Raw genomic sequence first — 21,257 nt, 5'->3', positions numbered from 1 at the left:
CAATCAGAACTTTGCTGACCACCACATCACAATTTCCTTCAGTTTTTATCGCTTCCTTTCTTTCTAAGTAGGTGCCGAACCCGTGCAGAACCCAAAAGACATGCTGCAATTGCCCCCAGGCCAGATAAATGTACTAGGAGCCCACCCACATTCGATAAGTATGGAGATTTTTTGGGTGAATAAAAATATTGACATCAATGATTCTTTCAGGGTTCATCTGGAAAGCACGCATGGAAAAACATGAAAAGGACTGTGTGTGTGCATGCACCACACATGGAAGTGCACAAGCATGCCAGCGGTATCTAAAACATGTATTCCAAGAAAATGTGATGATGAAGAATTCCCAAGAGACAATATGACTATGGTAGGGGCTATTGTACACTTGTCCCAAATAAGAAACATCAATTTGTTACCTATCCTCAAGATTACAGCTAAATAAAGCCCAATAGGGCACAGAAAGAAACCATACAAAAAATTGCAACAATTAGTTCATCCTTCCGTAAGAACTACCAAAGAGGAAGAAACATAAAAGGATAACAGCGGAAGAAAAAGAAAACCATTATGTATACCAGTGAAAATTATCTTGAGTCAATCCTAAAGCTGCGTTGATTAAGGCACTTGGTTCAGTACCTTCATAGATTGAGAGGAACTCACTCCCACATGTAACTAATTCCATCCAATAAAACACTTTCTCATGGTCAGAAGGGAAGAAAGGTATGGCTTCATTCATATGTCCGCTTCTTTTTCAGAATGGTCGGGAATATGGATACAGAGCCGATAAGAAACAGGACAGCAAGAGTCTTAAAATCGTAGAGATCCTTGACGGATCTCAGATCCCCAAGTGCAAGGCCAGCCTGAAAAATCAATACGCGTTCAATATATTATTCAATCTCCTAGACATGTAAATTATGCAAATTAATAAATGCGAGAAGACAAATATTAAAAGACAGGAGAAGTAAGCAACAAGAATCCATCATCAGAACAGAAAATTCCGCAAACCCCAAATATATATTTTTTGGAACAAATTCCTCAACCCCAAATGTTAATGCTTAAAATAATAATAATCATGATAAGAGATAGAGAGAGCAGAAAACTTTTATCTCAGTACCCAATCTAATTCTTGCAGATTTAGTAATTTATCTAAACAAATATTCTCTATACCGATAACAACAACGGGAACAAAGTTGAACTGGTTTGTGATAGATAATACCATGCTGATGAAAGCTAAGCATCTTGAAGCCAGTAGGTTATCAACATCCATGTATCTTTTGCACTTTGCATCACCATTTACATAACGTAATAATGTTTTGAGTTTATTACCACGTTGAATCCATTTGCTCGCTTCAAACAGCTGGGACACTTGATTTGTGGAGCAGGTTCAATATGCTGGTACCTAGGTTCAGTTCGATTGACTAGAGGTTTGCGACTGCAACATATTATAGCTTGGGGGAAGATAGGGCTGGCAATGGGCTGGGCCTGGGGCGGGTCAACCCTGGCCCTAGTCCCATAGGGCCAGCCTGGCCCTGACCTGGCCAAAAAGGCCTTGGCCCAAGCCCGGCCCTAGCCCCTATCAGGCCAGGACAAATAAAATTGGGAAAAAAAAAAAAAAGAAAAAAAAAAGAAAGAAAAGAGGACCGGGCCAGGTCCGCCCGAAAATACCCCTCGGGCCTTGGTTGCCAACCTTGGGGCCACATTTCGTAATGTGGCCACACTAGCCCATTGTCACCTCTAGGGGAAGAAAGAAAGGAGCGAGTTGGAAACTGGAACGCAAAAGTTGGTTGACTCACTGAGGAAGTGCGGAGAGGGAAGGGTTTTGAGAACAAGGTTGGCTCTATACATTGCCCGACAGTTAGCATCAAGGAGAGTCCAATTGAGGTAGATGTTTACCTTTGATGAGTGAAGAGCATGCAAGTGGGCCAAGCATTAGAAAGGGAAAAAGCTGAGAGATAGTCTTATCTAAGACTTTTTGCGAGGGGTGAGGGCACTCTGAAGGTATTTTTTTCTCTTGTCAAAATCCTTTGTATGGTTGACAGTGATAAGCCCTCCATGGGCTACTTATATGAGGCAATGGAAAGTTTTAACTGCAAGAGCGATATAGTTCGTAATTTGGATGATGATGTCTGCTGCCATGAGCCAGTTTGGAAGATTATTAATGAGAAGTGGGATAGGCAACTAAATCGACCATTGCATGCAGCTAATTATTTTTTGAGCCTAGCTTCTTATTATGCTGATAGGGATATACACACAAATGACACAATTATGACTGAATTTAATAAGTGTCTGGATGTGCCAGTCCCTAATCAGGATATCCAAGACCATTATATGTACTAATGAACTAATAAGTTACAAGTGCACACTGAAGTCTTTTGGAAGTCTAATGGCAGTGAGACAAAGGACCAAAATTGATCCAAGTAATAATATACTTAACCAGTCCTCAAGTTCAAGTTTCATGTTTATTGTTTGTTTTTTATATTTCATATATAATCGTAATTTATAATCAATTTACAGCCAATTGGTGGAGCCAACATGGGTGTAGTGCACCAAACTTACAAAAGTTGGCCATTCGGATCTTGAGCCTAACCACTACCCGTCTGGCTGTGAGCGAAATTGAAGCACTTTTGAGATGGTAATTAGTTAAATTTATTAGTTCACATTTTTCTAATTCGTATAGTTACTAGTTAGCAATTATTGATTACTATATCAATTGCAAATTTGCAGTACTAACTAGTTTCATTTTATTTTTATTGGATTTATACAAAGAAAAGAAACATGATTGAATCAAAGAGACTCAATGACCTAGTTTATGTGAAGCACAATCGATACTTGAAGGAGAGGTTTGCTAAGAGAGATAAAAGAGACCCCCTCAGATAAAAAAATATGAATAATGCTATGGAGTGGTTGGTTGACGATGATGAGGTCGATGGGCATAAAGAATTGACATGGGATATGGTCATGGAGGCCTTAGGGATAGCAGCCGACCCTCTTAAGGCCATTAGATCTTCTTCACAGAGGACAAGGGTGGAGAAGGAAAAGAAGGAAGCAAAGGAAGAATCAGAAGAGACAAAAGAGGATGACCATTATGTTGAGGAGGGAGATGATTCCAACGATGAAGGGCTTGACTACGATGCATATGACGCAGCTGACACTGCTTTTTCTAATGATGAGTGACGATTGACGACTCTTTAGTTTTCAAGTCAATATTTCGTTCTTTTTTCTTTTCCTCTTATTTATGTGTATGTACCTACGTATGGATTATGGATATGGCGTATGGAGGAGTGTATATGGAGTTGTGGACCATGAACAGTTGATATGTCTTGTGTTATTTATTTCATTTCTTGATGATGAACTGACGTCTTGGATTATCTTTTCCTAATTTTTTCTATGTATTGATGGAATGTATTCTTAGAGTATTGGACTATGGATGGACTATATATTATGTATTCTTAATGTGTTATATGTCTCAATATGGATTTTTTAGTTTTTATACAGAAACTAACCCTAAAATAGTTGGATCAGATGACTTCCTATGCTTTTTATTCTACCTGGGCCGCCCAGATTCTAAGCGGCCTGGAAGCCCCCCCAAACGGCAGACGCCTAGGCGCTGCCCGGAGTTTTTTGGAACATTGGTTCTAACTCAGGAAGCTGCCAAATCTGGAAGTTAGGGAACATAACTGTAATAGTACTCGCCCAAGTAATATAGCAAGCCAAGAAAGTTAATGATAGTCTTAGACGAGTTCACAACAACTCACAAAGTCCAATGGTTTTCCCATGGAAAAAGGGGAGAGGCAGAAGTCCCACACTTCAATTTTCTCCAGCATTTGAGCATGGATCTCTCTGAAACTTCACTCCTAGTCGTGATTTTCCATCCTGTATCAATTCCAACATCAGATTTTTGAAAAAAAAAACAAATAAAAAGTCTTGGATTTGAGAGATTTTTCTTTTCCAAACTAGGGTTCAATTGATCCACCCATAAAATTCTTCCCTAAGCCTATCCTTGTATTATCTATCGAATCCAAGGCTTAGATTCCACAAAGAAAGAACAAAAAAAAGAAGATTCAAAATCTCTTATTTGCAAGATTTAGAATATTGAAAATTGAACAATATTTATTTGATCATCTAGTGTATGCCAACATAATTAAATTTTCATCACCATATATAAGCTTTTTGTTTTTATTATTTTTCTACTTTTTAATTTCCTATCTTTTCTAAATTTCCCTAATTTTTTAGGATTCTTTTTCATTTTTTGGGCACCCGGCTGAGACATAGGAACTGCTCCAACCACCTCACGAGCCTAGAGCATGTCAAGATTTCAGAACACTAGAACACATATATATCTTACACATATTTTTCTCGGCACTTGCTTTTCCCTCATTTAAGTGAGTTTTTCTTGTTCCTCACTCATACCCTACTATATAGAGAATTGCCATATAAATGTTCATGTATGGGACGTAACTAAAGCTTGTGGTCCTTCCAAGCATTATTTTTGAGTATATAAAATAGAAAATACAAAAGTTTTTAAGGCCGAAGGTCCCTAAGCAGGGGAACCCTCTTGGTCAGTTGTCAGCCTGCTCTATTCCAAAAAAATAAGAGTGCAGGCGTTAAAGTTACAAGATGTACAATGACTTTACAAAAAATAGGGTTATAAGTTGTCCCTTTGTACAAAAAAATCTATGGAACAAGACAAAAATGGCCAGCAGCAGTAGATCCTTTATCCTCCAGTGTCTTCAATGTGCGCTCTAGCCCCGTCCTTAGCTAAGAGGTCAGCCAAGTCGATTGACGTCCTCAAGGTATGCGTCCAGAAGACGTCCATATCCCTGCAAATGTCAGCAATCTCATAAAAATGGGAGGAAGGTACCAAGGAGGAGGGGACCCCCCTGATGCCCAGGAAATAATGTTACTAGCGTCCCCCCTTCCACAATAAGCTTTTGTCCCCAAGAGGAGTTGAAGCTTTTCAGACCCAAGAGAAGGGTCATTGCTTCAGCATGTTGGGAATTTTGGGTGCCTAAGTATTCAGATTAAGTGTACAGAATAGCCCGCGGTGGTCCGTGTACACCCCTCCAGCTCCTGTGTGACCTGGGTTACCAAAGGAGCATCCATCAAAATTGAGTTTGATGATATGATAGATAGGCGGATGCCACCTATGGGTTCGATTGGCCTTGCGAGGACGGTGGCTCATAATATTTCCCCAGTTGTGAAGAAAAGAAGTAGCAGAGATTCCTGCAAAGAGTCGGTGATTGGAAGCCCAAAAAGTTACTAAGGACGTAACTTTATGGAAAAGTGATGGGCCAGCAGTAGCTTTTCCTTGAAAAATCCTAGAGTTCATCTCATTCCAGATCGCCCAAATAGTTGCTGCCACCCCAGCTTTTCAAATAATCCTCCCTGCCTTGGGCCAGTGAAAGGCAGGGTACATCGGTAACAGTTCCTTTACTGTCGCTGGCAAGACCCATTGGATACCACATAGCTGCAGCAATTGTCCCCAAAGGCCGTAAGCTAGGTTGCAGTGGAGGAATAGGTGTGGGTTTGTTTCTTCTTCACAGTGGCAAAGGACACATCGGTTAGGAATTGGAATTCCCCTTTTTTGTAATTGATCCACCGTAAGGGCCCTCTAAGAACCTGCTATCCAGTTAAAGCACTTCACTTTGGGGGGGGCAATTTTACTCCACACCTTTGATGACACCGAGGGAGGGTTGAGAGGGAAGGTGGGAGGTTGTATGAGTCGTTGTATAGGGATGCCACTGTAAAAGATCCAGCGGGAGTGAGAGTCCATATCAACTGGTCCCTCCCATAGATAGGAATGAAGGAATCTTGAAGAATTAGGGAGAGGGAGAGGAAACGTGAGATTTCCTCTTCTGAGAAATTTCTTCTAAAGGTAGGGTTCCACACCCTTCTGTTTCCCACTAGAGTCATTGCAACAGCGACTGTTTCTTCTCGAAGGGTTCCACACCCTTCGGTGGTCCTTCCAAGCATTTTCTAAACAAAAATTGCATTTTAAGATGGATCATAAACACTATTAAGTCTATGACCAGGCAGAATCTCCTATATCAATCCAACAATAAATCCACATGAAGAGCTTAAATAAGGGACTATATCGAAAGATTGAAAAGCATATGATCATCCATTATTCATGGAACTCCTACTTTGCCAATTGACAATACCTGATGAAAAAAGACCTAGCCAAAGAGAATCCGAGACTCATTTCCCGAAGGCATAAGTTTTCACCCAAATGTCCGTTTAGGGTGATCTGAAGCTCAAATCAAAGAACTAGTTGAACCACAACCCTTATCTCTATGAGTTTTTTTTGCAATTCAAATATTTCCGGTCTTCAAAGTTGAAAGCATGATGACAAAGTTAGTGACTTTATTTTCCCAAGTGTATTAGGTTCCTTTCTGTTCATTATTATATTGTTCTAATTTCAATTAGTTTTTTACTTTAGTTACTTCAAGAGGTTCAATGCTAATTGGATTACAAATTCTCGAGTAGTTTTCTAGAGTCTTTAGGAGTTTGTTTTCTATGCTTTCAAAGCTTTCAAGAGTTTCATGGAAAATAGAACTTGGAATTCCATATAAATACCCATTGTAGACCTATGACCAATTTATATTTAAGTTGAGAAAGAACATTTGGATTTTCATGAGTGGTTGAGGCCACCTTTAGAGGAGAGATTCCTTAATTCTTTTATATAGAGAGTGATTTTACAAATCTAGCTTAAGATTAGGAAAGCCTCCACAAGAAGTTAGACCATTCTTCTTTCCTTCCCGTGTCACACATCCCCATCTAAGATTCTTAGCGAAATTCGTTACCTGTTGAAACTATTTCATTAACCCCCAGCTGTACCTTTCCATACCCTGATAAACCAGCTCAAAAAGCTATCCTAACTATATAGCCACCCTATGTAGCCTTTCAAACTGAACCCTAATAATTCAACCCTAGAATCCATCCCATCATTCTCCTATCTTGCTGGACCTATTAAATTCCAGAAAACTCAAACACCTTTAGAAACCATAAAAACCTATCCTAAAACTTGGCCTAACCTAACCCTAGTTATTGGGATAGGGATTGAATCAAGAGCAGGATAGGCTACAAGATCCCTCTGGTTGAGTGTTGTCCATACAATGCATATTATAGTGAGATCCCTAAAAGCTAGGGATCTCGATCCTGGCCTGTTGGGATCTCGATCCCAACCGCTTGGGATTTTACTCCTAACTTTAATGAGTACTTATAGTCTAGGACTATGTATACTCTTTAATGTCGGAATCTCTTTGCTTATAGCCAGAAAGCAATGCAATTATATTAGAAATACAATTGCATTACGAGCTGGCTTGAAAATCATCATTTTGGTCATAATCTAGGTCTTTAAGGTGGGCATTGAGATCCCTAATAGAGGAATCGAGATCCCTAAATTTAAAAATTGAGATCCTTTCATGATCTCTTTCCCGTGAAAACGAGATTAAGAAGTGGGATAGCCACATAGGTTGGGAGATCCAAGCAACTATGACCTAACCAAACCCTTCCCATAAACCTAACCCTTGGACCTTGCATTACCCAATTATACCCCGACACGGAAACCTTCAAAAGGCCCGAAACCATCCTAGTCCCTGTAGGAACCTAGAAACATTTAGGATTTGTAAATCCTAAATTACGATACCCATTTGTACCCAAACCCTTTTTTATGCTCATCATGCACGTCACACTCTTGGAGTAGACAAGTCCATTGGTGAATCACCTAAAGTTCCCTTTGTATTTTACAGCTCCAGCTTGCAAGATAACCATAGTTAGCTGGCTGGAGCAAAAAAAGCTCTAGGATTGGGATGGGGAGCGGAAGCACAGAGCGAGGAAACCACGAAGTTCCATGGTCGAGGAAACGAGTTCCATACATAGGCAAACATAGGGATCAAAATCCCTAACTTTTAGGGATCGAGTAATATTTGCAAAGGAGCGGATCCCTTATGGAATGGGATTGCGTTCCTCCATGTTAGGATCGAGGTTCTCAAAATTTAATCTGAGAGAGAGTTCCATCTAACAGTATTTTTAACTATTTTCATATTCACAAACCCAAGTATCAACATAAACAAGAATCATGTCATTGAAAGCCTATTAGAATTTGTTTTATCAATGGAGTATGATTTCACAAATGAATATTGATACTAGAAAGCCAATGCGATGATGCAATACCTAATAAGGCATACTTGTTATTCCATCATCCACAAGGCAACCCCGTGTATGAAGCAATTTAGTTCACTAACAATCAAGCGATAGAAGCCCTTTGGGAGGTGGAAAAAGCCCAATGAACTAGCCCTAAGGAAGTTTAGCGTATTTTTTGTGACCTCATTCCTTAATAGAACCACAATGTGGCTATTTTTCCATCTCATCCCAACTTCTTCCTTCTCTCTCCTTGCCCTCTCTTGTTGCCTGTCTTTGAAACTAGACACAAGTCACAATTCACAAGACGTATAAAGTTGTCAACGGTAAAACACATAGGAAATAATGTCATTTAGAAAATTTGTAGGTCATAGAAAAATGAAGATCTACACTCCACTGTATATGAACCAAAAAAAGTGTCATGTTCAAACTTGCAACCAAAACATGGGATAATCAATTCCATGTTGGTGGAATCATGGTTCTGCTTACTCATGTAACGATGACTTTTGGTAAATGGATTGGGATCCCATTAACATAGGATAGATCTTTGATTTCACAAATCGAGATTCTTAATATCAACAAGTTATTCGGAACCGAGGTCCTACATTTCGAAGTGCCAGAATGAGATCAAGGCGCATAAACGACCCCTCTTTAGAAGATATCCCAGTAACCATGAAAATAACACCAATGTAACTTTTGCCACTACTTCCAATCCTCCTAAAGGCCACTACTATAGCCTAGAGAAATGTGCCCCTTGTGTAAGCAGAAAGGACCATTGAGTTGGAGAATTAGGCGTTCTAAAATAATTGTAAAAAAGTTGGTGATTGATCATTACACAACCATAATAAAAGGAGACTACCTGACCTTATCTCCAGAGTTGCTCTGATACTGTGACGACTTTCATGAGACAGAACTTTAAGATTAATGGCACAACCTTTTTTTGGGGGAGGAGAGAGAGAGACTCATGGAGTATTCTCCTTATTTTTCTTTTCTTTATAAGAACCTTTCGTTCAACTTAATGTCAGGACCGATAACAATTCTTCAAAGTTTCAAACACTTCACCAAAAATATTGACCCTTCAAGTGCCACCTCTTTGTTAGCAATTATCAAGAGACATTGCCCGCACTTCTCCTAAACTGATAGACAGCATCAGCCGTGTTGAGACATACCATTAGCACTTCCCTTTAAGTCTCGGACACTTCAAAAGAATATTTGAGATAAGCTTTTTCTATGTTTTTAATTTAAATTTATTATTATATTCCTATGTCGCACATCTGTGCACCAATGGTTTGGCATGCAGCAGTTTTGGGATCCTCATGATACCTACAACATTTGTTTAGTAACACTGACTGATTAAACAATGCACATCAGTAAAGTGGAGAAGTAAACATAAATAATACTACTAAAACCATTTTACATGCATCTGCACAACAGGAATCTATTACCACTCATGCCATGGCTGAATGTCAAAGAAATTGCTCTAGAATGGAGAGGTATATAAGCCTATAGATAAATCCATTCAACAACTGAAATTACAATCAATAGTTATCATGCTTCACATCAATACATGGTCAATCAATTTCAACAAGTACAGTACTATTCAACTTCTTGATCCACTCCAGAATTCTGATCTTAAAACCCATGAATATCTTCGTAGAGGAAGCCTTATTCGTGTTCTACTCAGCAATTCACTCCAATAATAATGAAAGCCTACGAAAATATGCTTTACCAGTAGTTTCCTCATAAGATTAACTAAGAATATGAGTGTAAAACATAAACAACTCACCCTGACAGTGATGTAGGAAGCAGGAATAAGTCCAAACAGTGTTGCAGTAAAGAAAATATGAAAAGGTATATCAACAATTGGAGATGCCACATTGATAAATGTGTTAGGCAAAGTGGGTGTTATCCTCAAAAAGAGCATATAATTAAGCAGCTTTTCTCTGCGCTTTGCAATCTGCAGAAATAACCATCAACCTCAAAATTAACACTCAAGTGATAAATAAGACCAATAATGCATGTACAGAAACAACTCAAACAGGAAACTTCCCCACACAAAATGGAAAGAGTTACAGGTTTGGATATCAAGACAGCCAAATCGAACTGCTACCAAGTTAAAGATATCTGAAGTACCTCAGCCTGGAAAAATCTCAATTTCTCAGGCCATAACCAGAAAACGAGAGGCCTGCCTATTAACTTGGACAGAAAATAACAGGATGAGGCCCCAGTAGTTGCAGTGAAAACAACTAAAGCAACACCTCGTATGACACCGAAAAGGGCTCCAGCCAGCAACGACATAAATATGGTGCCAGGAATCATAAATGTTTGCATGAATATGTATGTAGAACAGTAACCAAGCATAAATTGTGCTTGATAATCCTTAGCATATGTTGCAAGGTGATCTCTGCAAAGAAAAATCGAGAAGAATAAAAAATCAAGACATGTCACAGAACATACAAACGCCACATAAGAATATAACGAATGCGCAGGAGTAGCATCTATTGGGAAAAGTGGTAGCTGTCAAAGTGCTGAAAACCAAGGTTCATGGAGCATTGTTCGCTCTTTGATGTCACAACCATAGCAATATTGTTCTTTAAGACTCATTGAGCACACCTATGATGACATGAATCAACATTTCCTGGGCACACAATGGGGTTTCAGCAACAAACCATTTGAAGCCAAAACCTAGCCAGGTGGTTATATAACCTAACACAATAGATCACTGACTTGTGGTTGATAAAAGTCAAAGCCAGCCACACGGGTCACCACAAAATCATTCTCTGCTGCTTCCAAGAAACATTACTAGGGATTGCTGTATTTAAAATAACAAGAACCAAACTTGGACACTGTGGAACAGTAAACTGTTTTACACGCTATTTAAATTTCAAGCTTTCATATAATAAAGGATCATTCTATTTAATTAACACAGGATGAAAATCACATGCTCAATAAAACTATGATTAACTTGCATTTAACCTCACCTCAAGTACAGTGTGCATGCACACCAGTATACCTTGTGATTAGATAAGCCAAAAATCTGATGAAGTCACTATGGAGGTAAATGGGGTAAGCAATGGGGGAAAAATTAGAGGTAAGGTTTAGGCAGCTGTACCATGATTAAGGAAAAGAGAACTCTTAGATCAAATGAAAAGAAGTATGCAAATTGAAGTGAATGCAAATGGAAAGCAGTATATCAGGAAGGTGATGTAATGTCTGACATGGCTTTTCCAGAAGAAGTGGCCCCAAAACTTGAAGTACCAACAAGAAAATAACGGCCGTTAAATTGGCTTCTTCTCTTTTAACATGAGACTAGGCCACCCTGCATGCTCCCCAAGATGTTTCTTTGATAACAAAGGAACATCACAATCGACAAAATCACATTAGTTGCCATCCAGGGACTAATAATCCATACAAGGAGGCAGCACTAGGATCCCCTGGCACTGCATTAAATCAGATTTGGCAGGATATGTGGATTTGGATTTGAGACAACCAACTAATTCTTCACCAGAGCATAAATGAAACAAGTTCTTGTACTTCAAATGCACCCCGCAGAGACAACCCATACAGGCACATATTGACATCAAATAACACTGTCTTCAGAAATTTAAAATTGGAGAACTATATTCACTCCAAAAAAGAACAAAAATTGGATTCTTATAAATTTCAAATAGAAATTCAAATACCTAAACTGAGGAACAAAGAACAAGTCAACAAACAACGTTGTCAGGAGTTCAGAAGAGAGACGAGTGAGTTTTCAATAGCAATAGGTCTAAATCAAGGGTCAACATTGAGCCTATTCTCTTTGTTTTATGGACGACTTAACTAGGCACCTACAGGATGAGGTATCGTGGTCCATGTTGTTCACATATGACATGGTTTTGATCAATAAGGCCCGAAACGACGTCAACACAAAGTTATTACTTTGAAGGGATGCTCTATAATCCATAAGTTTTAAAATTAGCCGGACTAAGACATAGTATATAGAATGCAAGTTTAGTAAAAATAGGAGTAGAGACGAGGAAGTAGTTAAGATTGATAGTCAGGAAGTATAAAAAAGATCGCACTTTCGATATCTTGGGTCGATAGTCCAGAAACATGAAGAGATTGAAGAAGATGTCGCACGCAGAATTAGAGCTTGGTGGGCGAAGTGGAGAAGTACAACTGGTTGGGCGGACGAAACACAATATACCCATAGAATGCGTGTAACGGAGATGAGGATGTTGAGATGGATGGTTGGCAAAACAAGAAGAGATAGAATTCGAAATGAGTCTATTTGGAAAAATTTAGGTGTGGCACCAATTGGCGATAAGATGAGAGATAGTAGATTTAGGTGGGTTAGCCATGTATGCTGTAGACTAGTACAACACTTGTTAGGGGGTGCAAGTTAGTTCAAGTAGAAGGCTCGAAAAGGGCAAGAGATAGGCCCAAAAAGATGTGGTTGCAAGTAGTCTAAAAGATATGGGGGCTTATGGCCTCACTGAATGTATTGCCCTTAATAGGGCAGAATGGCGGACCAAGATTCATGTAGCCGACCCTAATTAATTGGAAAAGGGCAATGATGAAGATGATGACAATGGGAATAATTCTGAAAAGAAGGCAGTTTAAGAGTCTGGAAAGGAGGTTGAGAAGGCGAATATTTCAGCATACCATGATTGTCTAATACTTAACAAAATATTAAACAACTACCACAAGTTGAGACCATTTTGCTAGTGCCAAGAGGGGTGAGAAGTTGACAAATAAGATTAACGAGACACACATGCACACTAACATACACACACACACACAAACACTCACACACGTGCACACACAAACAAAAAGAAAAAAACAAAGGGGAAAAGAAAAGAAGAAGGCTATGTTAGCATGCTTGGGCTTTTTGAAACAAAGCTCAAGGGTTTGAACCCTTAACCTCCTTCACCCTACTGACATGCCTACCACAAAGCCAAGATTATAGACACAGGATTGCCTCTTTGGCAACAAGGTTCACAGATGCCCTTCAAATTTGGAATCTCCTTCAAGGTGCTTCCTCACCAAATATAAATTAATGGCAGCTTCCATTTAATATATCAAAGGAACAACTTCTACTTAATATGTCAAAAAAGACAATAGGTAACTCCTATTTAATCCATTATAAAAAAAAAAAGCAACTTCTATTTCAAGCTTACCACTTTCATGCTCTACTGTGATTATGGCATCTAAAGCAGAATCACAGCAGGCAAATGACATTAGACCAACAAGAAAAGTGTTGGAATTTCAATAGAACAATTCAATGGCCGAGATGGACTTATGTCACCTTGTAAAAGAGTTATATGAGACTGATGAGCTTCATAAGATTGAGAACATTAGAAAGATTGGTGACTGTAAAACAGTAATGCGCACAGAAGCATGGGTAGAAGTGCTCAAGAGAAGGAATGCATGGATTCATCTATTTGGGGGCTGTACCCATGTCGGACACCTACTGACATGCATACAGACAGATTCTTCTTTTTGTTTATTTACCATTGAACAACATTAGAAGACACCTGAAATCTGAAATTTCTACGGAATTCTGAAAATATCTACCAGGTTAAGCCAATCAAGGGAAAATTTTGTTAATTCTTGCTATTCATCATGAAATAGAATATTAGTAAAACATTGTTGGATTTTGGTTGTCTTTCAATATGACCATGTTGTCAAATCCTCTTCTTCATGGAACAAGGAATCCAACAGCCTGAGCCCATATCAGACAATGACACATGTACCTGTGTCCATGCAACATTGCAGAATGCTAAACCAACGAAACATTGTGATAACAAAGTGCTTAAGCATCCTAGAGAAGCTGATTTGTGCTTAAAAATAAGCAAGTAATGCTCAATAGAAAAAAACTTGCACTAGCATGCCATTCTTGACCCAAAAAATAACACCATGCTATGGTAACCATTAGGTGGTCTCTAAAAAAAACAATCAGTTATTCATATGTTCCTGCTTCTGCTAATGCCCCAAGAGATACTTTCCTCGATTTTTACCATCTAAAAACTGATGCTCAAATGCAGGAAAATAAGAAGGTGGATCTAAATGAGTATATTAGATGGAATAATATGCCAATATTTGGCCCAGGCAGCAATTGGAGTAAACTTAAGGATCCAGAGATAATTCAAAAAATCTCAGCAGCATACCCACTAACAAGGAGACAATGGTTAGGGACAGCTACTCTCTGTGGTGGATGATCTCGCGTGGGGTCTCCTCAGGCGAAAAAGTGTCCACTCCATAGAGTATATACATATCCAAAGCAATCCTATGAAGTTAGTTTGGGTACTAAGGTCCTCAAGAATCTAATGAAATCTGGAACTGTGGGAGCTAGAAGTCCTTTCCGGAAGAATTTACCAGCTAAAGTCTCTGAGTTTCCTAGAATGAAGGTAAGTCAAAAGGTACTCAATGGTTATCCAATTCAACATAACCATCTAAAGATAAGAGCTTAACAAAGAATTTACGAGCTGAAGTCTCATGAGTTTCCTAGAAGGAAGGTAAGTCAAAAGGCACTCAATGGTTCAACATAACCATCTAAAAGATAGGAGCTTAACAAGAGAACGTCTTAGCAATAATGGTTTGCATGCTGGAGGATTACCTGCTTCCGCTGTGAGGTTGCTCATTAGGGAAAGCAGTCTGACTGTCCTTCCCAATTAAGGAAGCATAGTGTTGATTAGAAAAAGAAGCATACACATGAGAAAAGCATAGGGGCCAAGAATTTTATCTGATACAAGAAAAATTAAATTCTAAGGTAATTAGCCTAGAAAGTACGTATCCATGATGTAAAGAAACAGGGTGATTTGGGAGCACTCCTTAAAAATACCAGTATGAAGTAAGACTCTTGACTCTAACTGCAGGAGGAGATCCAGCTAGAGCTTATGGGAGATCACATGAGTAAGTTCTCTTCCATTTAATGATAGACTTTGTATTGAAACACAAAAAGGAAAGCCGTAAGAGAAAATACATTCACTAAACACTTTTCTATAAATTGGCAACTGCATGCTATGACAACCATTTAATTCCCATGCCAACTGGTCAGCAAATACATTCACTAAACAGTTTTCTATAAATTCGCAACTGCATGCTATGACAACCATTTAATGCCCATGCCAACTAGTCAGCTCAATATGAGAGCAAAAACGAAGATTCCATCACTCGTCATTTTTATTTTTCTTTGCAAGCATATCAATTCAATCACATCTACAAATAAATCATTCATGTAAAATGATTCAAAACACCGATATAGCTATAGCCTAATTGAAAGCAGAGTGTAGTGCTTCTTTTTGAAAGCTCAGGTTCATGCTGTACACTGTGCTCAGCTTAGAAAAAAAAGAAAGATCCAACTCTATCTGAATTATCGTGTTTCACAACCAGTTTAGAAACATAGAAATCGCTCAAAGCATGAATGACTTAAAAATAGAGTATCACCACAGCTCCAATAAACAACTGCAAGGTAACAAACATTTCAAGGCCAAAGGCATCCAAAATAGTCCTGGTACGTAAGAACACCACTTCCTTTAGATCAATTAGCTTCAAACAAATAGTGAAGTAACTGCCCAACAATCATCTTTTGGGTGGCACCTCAAAGATTCACAATTTATTGTGTCCAAATAGGCATTTTTTGAGAAATATTGACTCTGTGTCCAAGTTGGCAATCAAATTGTGACTTCTGGTGAGATAACTTCCTTATGTTGTTTGCTTTCTTCTCTAGAATAATCACTGATCACAGTGCACATTATCTCCACTACTTAATAGCATCCAAATCAATCACAAACAATGTATTCTTTGCATTTGCATAAGCAGATGTGCAGATGTAATAACTATACAAGCCAACGTTAGACACTCCAATTAATATTTCATCATAAGCAGCCAATAATCAAAGAACGTGAAGATCTATAGCTATTGCAGAAATAAACCCAATGTAGAAAGGCACTAAAGATGAAAATGGGACATGTAAATAGAAAGAAACCCAACCAGATCAACAATAGTAATATTAGAAACAAATTTTATCCCTTAAACTACAACTTCGAATAACATACTCCAATCCGATCCAAATTAACAATAGTAACATTAGAAACAAGGTTTATCCCTTAAAATACAAAAAGAATAACATGCCCCAATCTTATCATCCCATAAAAAAAAATTGGGGCAATGAAAAAGAAAGTAAAAAACCCCAAAAAACTATAGAAAGAGAGAGTTCCAATTGATTCTCCTATCAACAAATGGCACTTTGATGAAGACCAAAACAATGGAAAACCTAAAACAATGAAAGAGAGGGAAAAGAAGACATACTTGAGGACTCGGAGATCCGAAAGATTGCGGGGCAACCTAAGAATCTTATCATATTCAGCATGAGGCATGGTTAAGTAGATGCAAAATAAACCCATGGTAAAGAGCAAAACCACACTCAAAGCAGCTGCTAATTCCCATTGAGACAATGGAAACCTCCCCTCTGGTTTCCCACTAAAGGGCTTCTTATTTGTGGGTGTTTCTTTGGCACTCTCTTCATCCCTTTGCCTCCCAACATCAGTGATCACAATTCTTGGAGCTGCCATTGTTAGATTGTTTGGAAGGTACGATGAGGACCAGGATGCCTTAACCTTCATTGTGAGCCCTACCCACCATTAAAAACATGGTATCAAGGATTTCCCAAATCTCATTTGTGAATATTGGAACACCCCAAAACCAGTTTCTGCAATTTAGTGCTTCTGATAAGAAGGCTACCATTGATTTTTTAAAGCAAAAGAAGGTATCATAAGTGATTCATTGGATTGAATCCATCGAACCTTGGCCAATAGAATCCCGACCAGCAGATACCAAAAACCTAATTCAAGGACCCCAATATTCCCTCGATAGAGAATTGGTACTTTGCAAATGTTACTTCAGAAGGAATCAATACAAATGAAGACACCAAGCAAACAAGAGAGAGAGAGAGAGAGAGAGAGAGAGAGAGAGAGAGAGAGATCAAAGATTATCAAAAACGTAAATAGAGAGAGAGAAAAGAACAATGGGTGAAATACTTATTATCCCTCTAATACATGATCAGAAAAATTGAGGTGTGAAGAAACTAGAGCACCATGAATAGAGAGAGAAATGGATACAGAGTTTTCAGATAGATGATGAATTGGGTATTTATGGCACCGCATAAAGAGGAGCATTTCTTGGGGTTTGAAAAGGATGAGAGATCTAGAGTTTAGATATATAACGGCGTTGTGTATGGAAATTGTATACAGACAGAGATTAGGGTCTAAAATGATGAGTCCATCGCCAGTGAGGAGCCACAACACCGGAACCCGACGCCTGATGACGGAGAGAGAGGTTCTTGAGACTTGTGAGAGTAGCCTGAAGCTCGATTTTAATCGTGAATCTGGATTTGAATTTGGAAGGAGAGAGAGACGATGATGATGATGGTCCAGTGCGAAATTTATAGCCTCAAGGGAGAGCAGGCCAGATTAATTGAGCATTAGAGAGAGACAAAATACAAGCGTAAATAGCCATCAAAACAAAAGAAATGACCATATCCATCCATTTTTAGAGCATTAAGAAAAAAAAGGATGAAGTTTCTATAAGACCTAGGCTTTATGAAAACAAAGTAATGCCTCATCTTATATCCGTGTCCGAAGAGCACTTTAGCAACGCAAATCTTTATGATCAACGTTAGAATAAATTTCAAATGCCCACACTAAATTTTGAAACTCAAAAAATATAGAGATCTTGTGGATTTATGAACACTTACTTTTAGGACAAAATATACTAGATAGTTTTTTACAATATGCATTATTTTTAAAGCTTGAAATTCTATTTATTTATTTTTTCCAATTATAATGTTAGTGCCGAGATGATCGATGTAAAGGTTTTTCAATATTTGAACTGCAATTTTTTATGAGTTATGAGATGAGGCTCTACTTATTTTGATAGAGCTGCTCAAACCATTTTCCAAAAAAAAAAAAGTTTTTTGGCGCGTAAGCTATGCTCTTGTGAGAGCGTACTATATACTTTGCTCGAACAAACAAAACATTTAAGTGGGGGAGATTTTTTTTTTATCAAAAATTTTAGAAACCACTAGAAAATCACTAGACATTCAAAAGGAAATTTTTTTATTTTTAGCTCTTGAATTTTTAGGCTTATAATACTTATATCTCACTATTTACAAATTGGGATGTTCACAAATATATCATTTATCTTTTGTACATTAAGGTTACAATCGTTCTCACTCATTAGATATCAAATCGGATGGCTTGAAGTGACTGAAAAAATCAGAGAATTTGTTTTTTTTTAACTTTGTGTCTATTCAATGACACTCTTACAGTTGCCCATTTTGAATTTTAAGGGATAAAAATGATCTGTGACTTCCATATATAAAAAAATAAATGGTCTCTTTGTAGACATTCCCTTAAAAATTAAACTCCTTGGATGTAATCTTGAGGAAGCATAATTTTCAAGCCCACAAACAATAAACTTTGGAAAAAAAAATTTAATGATGTAGAATATGGGTTGAAAAGGTTACATCCCAAATTTTAGTGACCTCAAAATACTCCTTAATTGGGTTTTAGTTGAGGGAGTAACGGGCAGTATGCTCCCTTGGGAACATATTATCTTTTGGTAGTGTTTTAGAATCCAAAATTGGAATTTGGAGAAAAATAAGAAATAAATATAAATGGAAAATAGAGATTCTAAGAGCCATAGACCCTATTGTGCATCAATGGAGTCGACCAGAGTGAGTCCCATAATCCGTTGTTTCTTCAATTGATCATGTGAGAGTAAGAGATTTTTTTTTTAATTTTTAGGGAAAAATATAAAAACCCTCTAGACCATATTTTCTTAGTATGCTCCCCGTATTTTTAATTTTTAGGGAAAAGTATAAAACCCTCTATACCATATTTTCTTAGTATGCTCCCAGTAGGTACTTTTTAAACCACACAATCAACTATTTTTGGAATTATTTTTAGAATTAAAATACCCCCATGTATAAAGTTTGAAATGTGAGATAGTTTTTCTATCTAAAAAAATTTGAGATGTTTTTTTCTCTATAAATCATGAGACGGTTTTTCTCATTAAAAAATTTAAAGTACTTTCTCTCTCTAAGCTTGAAATTTGAGATAGTTTCTCTCTCTAAAAATTTTTAGATAGTTTCTTTACTTAAAAATTTGAAATTTGAGATAGTTTCTTTATCTAAAAATAGTAAGAGAATTTTTCACTCTAAAACTTTAAATTTGATATAGTTTCTCTCACTAAGAAATTTGAGATATTTTTTATCTAAAACTTCAAATCTTTAGAAAGAAAGTATGTTACCAACATGAAGTGCATTTTCATTCTAAAAGACTATTTCCATACTTACATAAATAAATAGTGTTATGATTTAAAAAGTGTTAGGAATAGGAAAAGTGTAAAGGCAGTATCTATAATTTTTCTTTATTTTTACTTTTTGATCCAGAAGGGCAAAGCTTCAAATTTATCCTTTTAATATAAAGAAAGTGTAGAATGAGATCATTTACTTTTAGTACAAAGTGAGAAATTAATCTTAACCATTGAATGTGAAATTGGATGGTACAATTATTTCATTGACCAAACGCAAACTTCAAAACAAATTATCACGTACTTTGTGGCACATTCAAACTATCAAACTTCACATAGAAAAATTTATCATTCTATGCCTCCTTTATGGAGGCTTTTGCCAATAAGTGGGGCTCCATTTATTGCTGTGGCCAAAAATTTGTGAATGTAAATAGGGGCCATAGTCTTTATGGACTTGGGACCTAAAACGCTTCTCGAACCATTGCAAATCCATTTCAACTCCAAATCGCTTGCACTGGAGCTCCAGAAAATAGTGCACTACTTTCTATCTATGAGGAATCGAAAAGTAAAAATGGATGATCTGGACAATAGTACTAGATGGATCGATTTTGAGGCTCTAAATCCATGTTATTTGTCAGATACATGATATTGGAGGTCCAAATAATGGACTATCCTGACCCACCAAGGTTTTTGTTTTTTTTAATAGTTTTGGCCAGATTGCTTCTCAGACAACCTTTAATATACAAAGGAATGGAAAGCTTTTTAGTGTACCAACTCAGACTGGTTTTCAAGGCTTCACGGGACGCAAAAGACATCTTAAACTATGACAAATATATTTCCGCCTCTTCCATGAATTTAGAGCTCAAAAGACAGTATAGATTTTGTTGATCTCTAAACAATTGAAATGAATAGTCTAAAAAAGTGTTACAAAATGGACTATATCCAACCTTCAACTTTCATCTTAATAGTCTAAAAAAGTGATACAAGATGGATTATATCTAACGGTCAACTTTCATCTTTTCAGATTCATGATTGTTATAGTTGAGATGATAAGCTTGGATTCTCAATCCAGCTCCAATGTAGATTGTGAAAAGGTTGAGACACTATGGTAGATGCTTTCGGCGACACCAAAACGCCGCCCATGAGAAAAACAATCCTAGCAATTTGAATTAAATTATTGTTATGACATTAATCCAGTTTCAAAGATAAGTGACCGTACTTGGCAAAATTAGGGCCAAGGTAAGGTTTTCTTGAGGTAATTTTTGCTCAAATTTATTTGCTGATTTTTCTAGAGAGATCAAGTCAAGAGTAAATCATTTTGTGAATCCAATTTGTCTAGAATAGGATTAAAACCATTGGATTGATTTTTTCATTGAGTCTACCAGTGATAAAAGTTTGGACCAAACTTTATTTAAGGAATACAAATGTCATACACTGTTCCAGCGTCGGTGTCTACAAGTGTCTTAAGTTCTAATACACAAGTCTAAAAAGTCAGTACAACAAGACATGTCCATATATTTATTTTCTATCGTTAAATATTATACTATATGGTATAATATTCCATTTTATATGATATTAATTGAATGGTTGAAGAGGTGATAGTGTTTTTAATGCAGGTAGTGACAGTTTGCATCGTGAACATTTTTGTCCTTTTTTTAACATTTAACAACTAATAACGATATCATAGCACAAGTGATAGTGTAGAATAGATGGTGAGGAGTTCCATTCCCACTATGAGCATGGTATGCATTGCAAGTCGAACCAATGACGTGTTAAAAGCAAACTTTCATTTCAAGGATAGATGCAAATACTAAAATAGTGAT

General features: G+C 37.4%; 1 protein-coding gene across 2 annotated transcripts; it reads right to left on the bottom strand.

Moving 5' to 3' along the window:
* Positions 1 to 330: 330 nt before the first annotated feature.
* Positions 331 to 17,536, bottom strand: LOC18436705 (putative membrane protein At4g09580). 2 transcript variants are annotated; one of them, XR_002281359.2, is made up of 5 exons: positions 16,432 to 17,536; positions 10,270 to 10,540; positions 9,923 to 10,093; positions 3,750 to 3,867; positions 331 to 854 (listed from the first exon to the last, which is right to left on the bottom strand). XR_002281359.2 is itself a non-coding variant. In XM_011626028.3 (4 exons), exons 1-4 carry the CDS (start codon positions 16,743 to 16,745, stop codon positions 723 to 725), a joined length of 888 nt encoding a protein of 295 aa, XP_011624330.1. In that variant the 5' UTR covers positions 16,746 to 17,536; the 3' UTR covers positions 331 to 722. The 2 variants fall into 2 exon arrangements, 1 of the variants encoding a protein (XP_011624330.1); XM_011626028.3 differs by lacking the exon at positions 3,750 to 3,867.
* Positions 17,537 to 21,257: the final 3,721 nt, after the last annotated feature.

Source organism: Amborella trichopoda, chromosome 11, assembly GCF_054954075.1.
Source record: "Amborella trichopoda isolate Santa Cruz 75 chromosome 11, AtrichopodaSantaCruz75HAP2 v2.0, whole genome shotgun sequence".
NCBI classification, from domain to species: Eukaryota; Viridiplantae; Streptophyta; class Magnoliopsida; order Amborellales; family Amborellaceae; genus Amborella; species Amborella trichopoda.
This window is presented reverse-complemented; position numbering and strand designations above follow the sequence as displayed.

Excerpts from the sequence above, each read along its gene's own strand:
- LOC18436705 (XM_011626028.3), bottom strand. The coding sequence starts at position 16,745 with ATGAAGGTTAAGGCATCCTGGTCCTCATCGTACCTTCCAAACAATCTA. Across the intron at positions 10,541-16,431 it reads TCGGATCTCCGAGTCCTCAA|AGATCACCTTGCAACATATG; the intron begins GTATGTCTTCTT and ends TTTTCTTTGCAG. Across the intron at positions 10,094-10,269 it reads TGAGATTTTTCCAGGCTGAG|ATTGCAAAGCGCAGAGAAAA; the intron begins GTACTTCAGATA and ends TTATTTCTGCAG.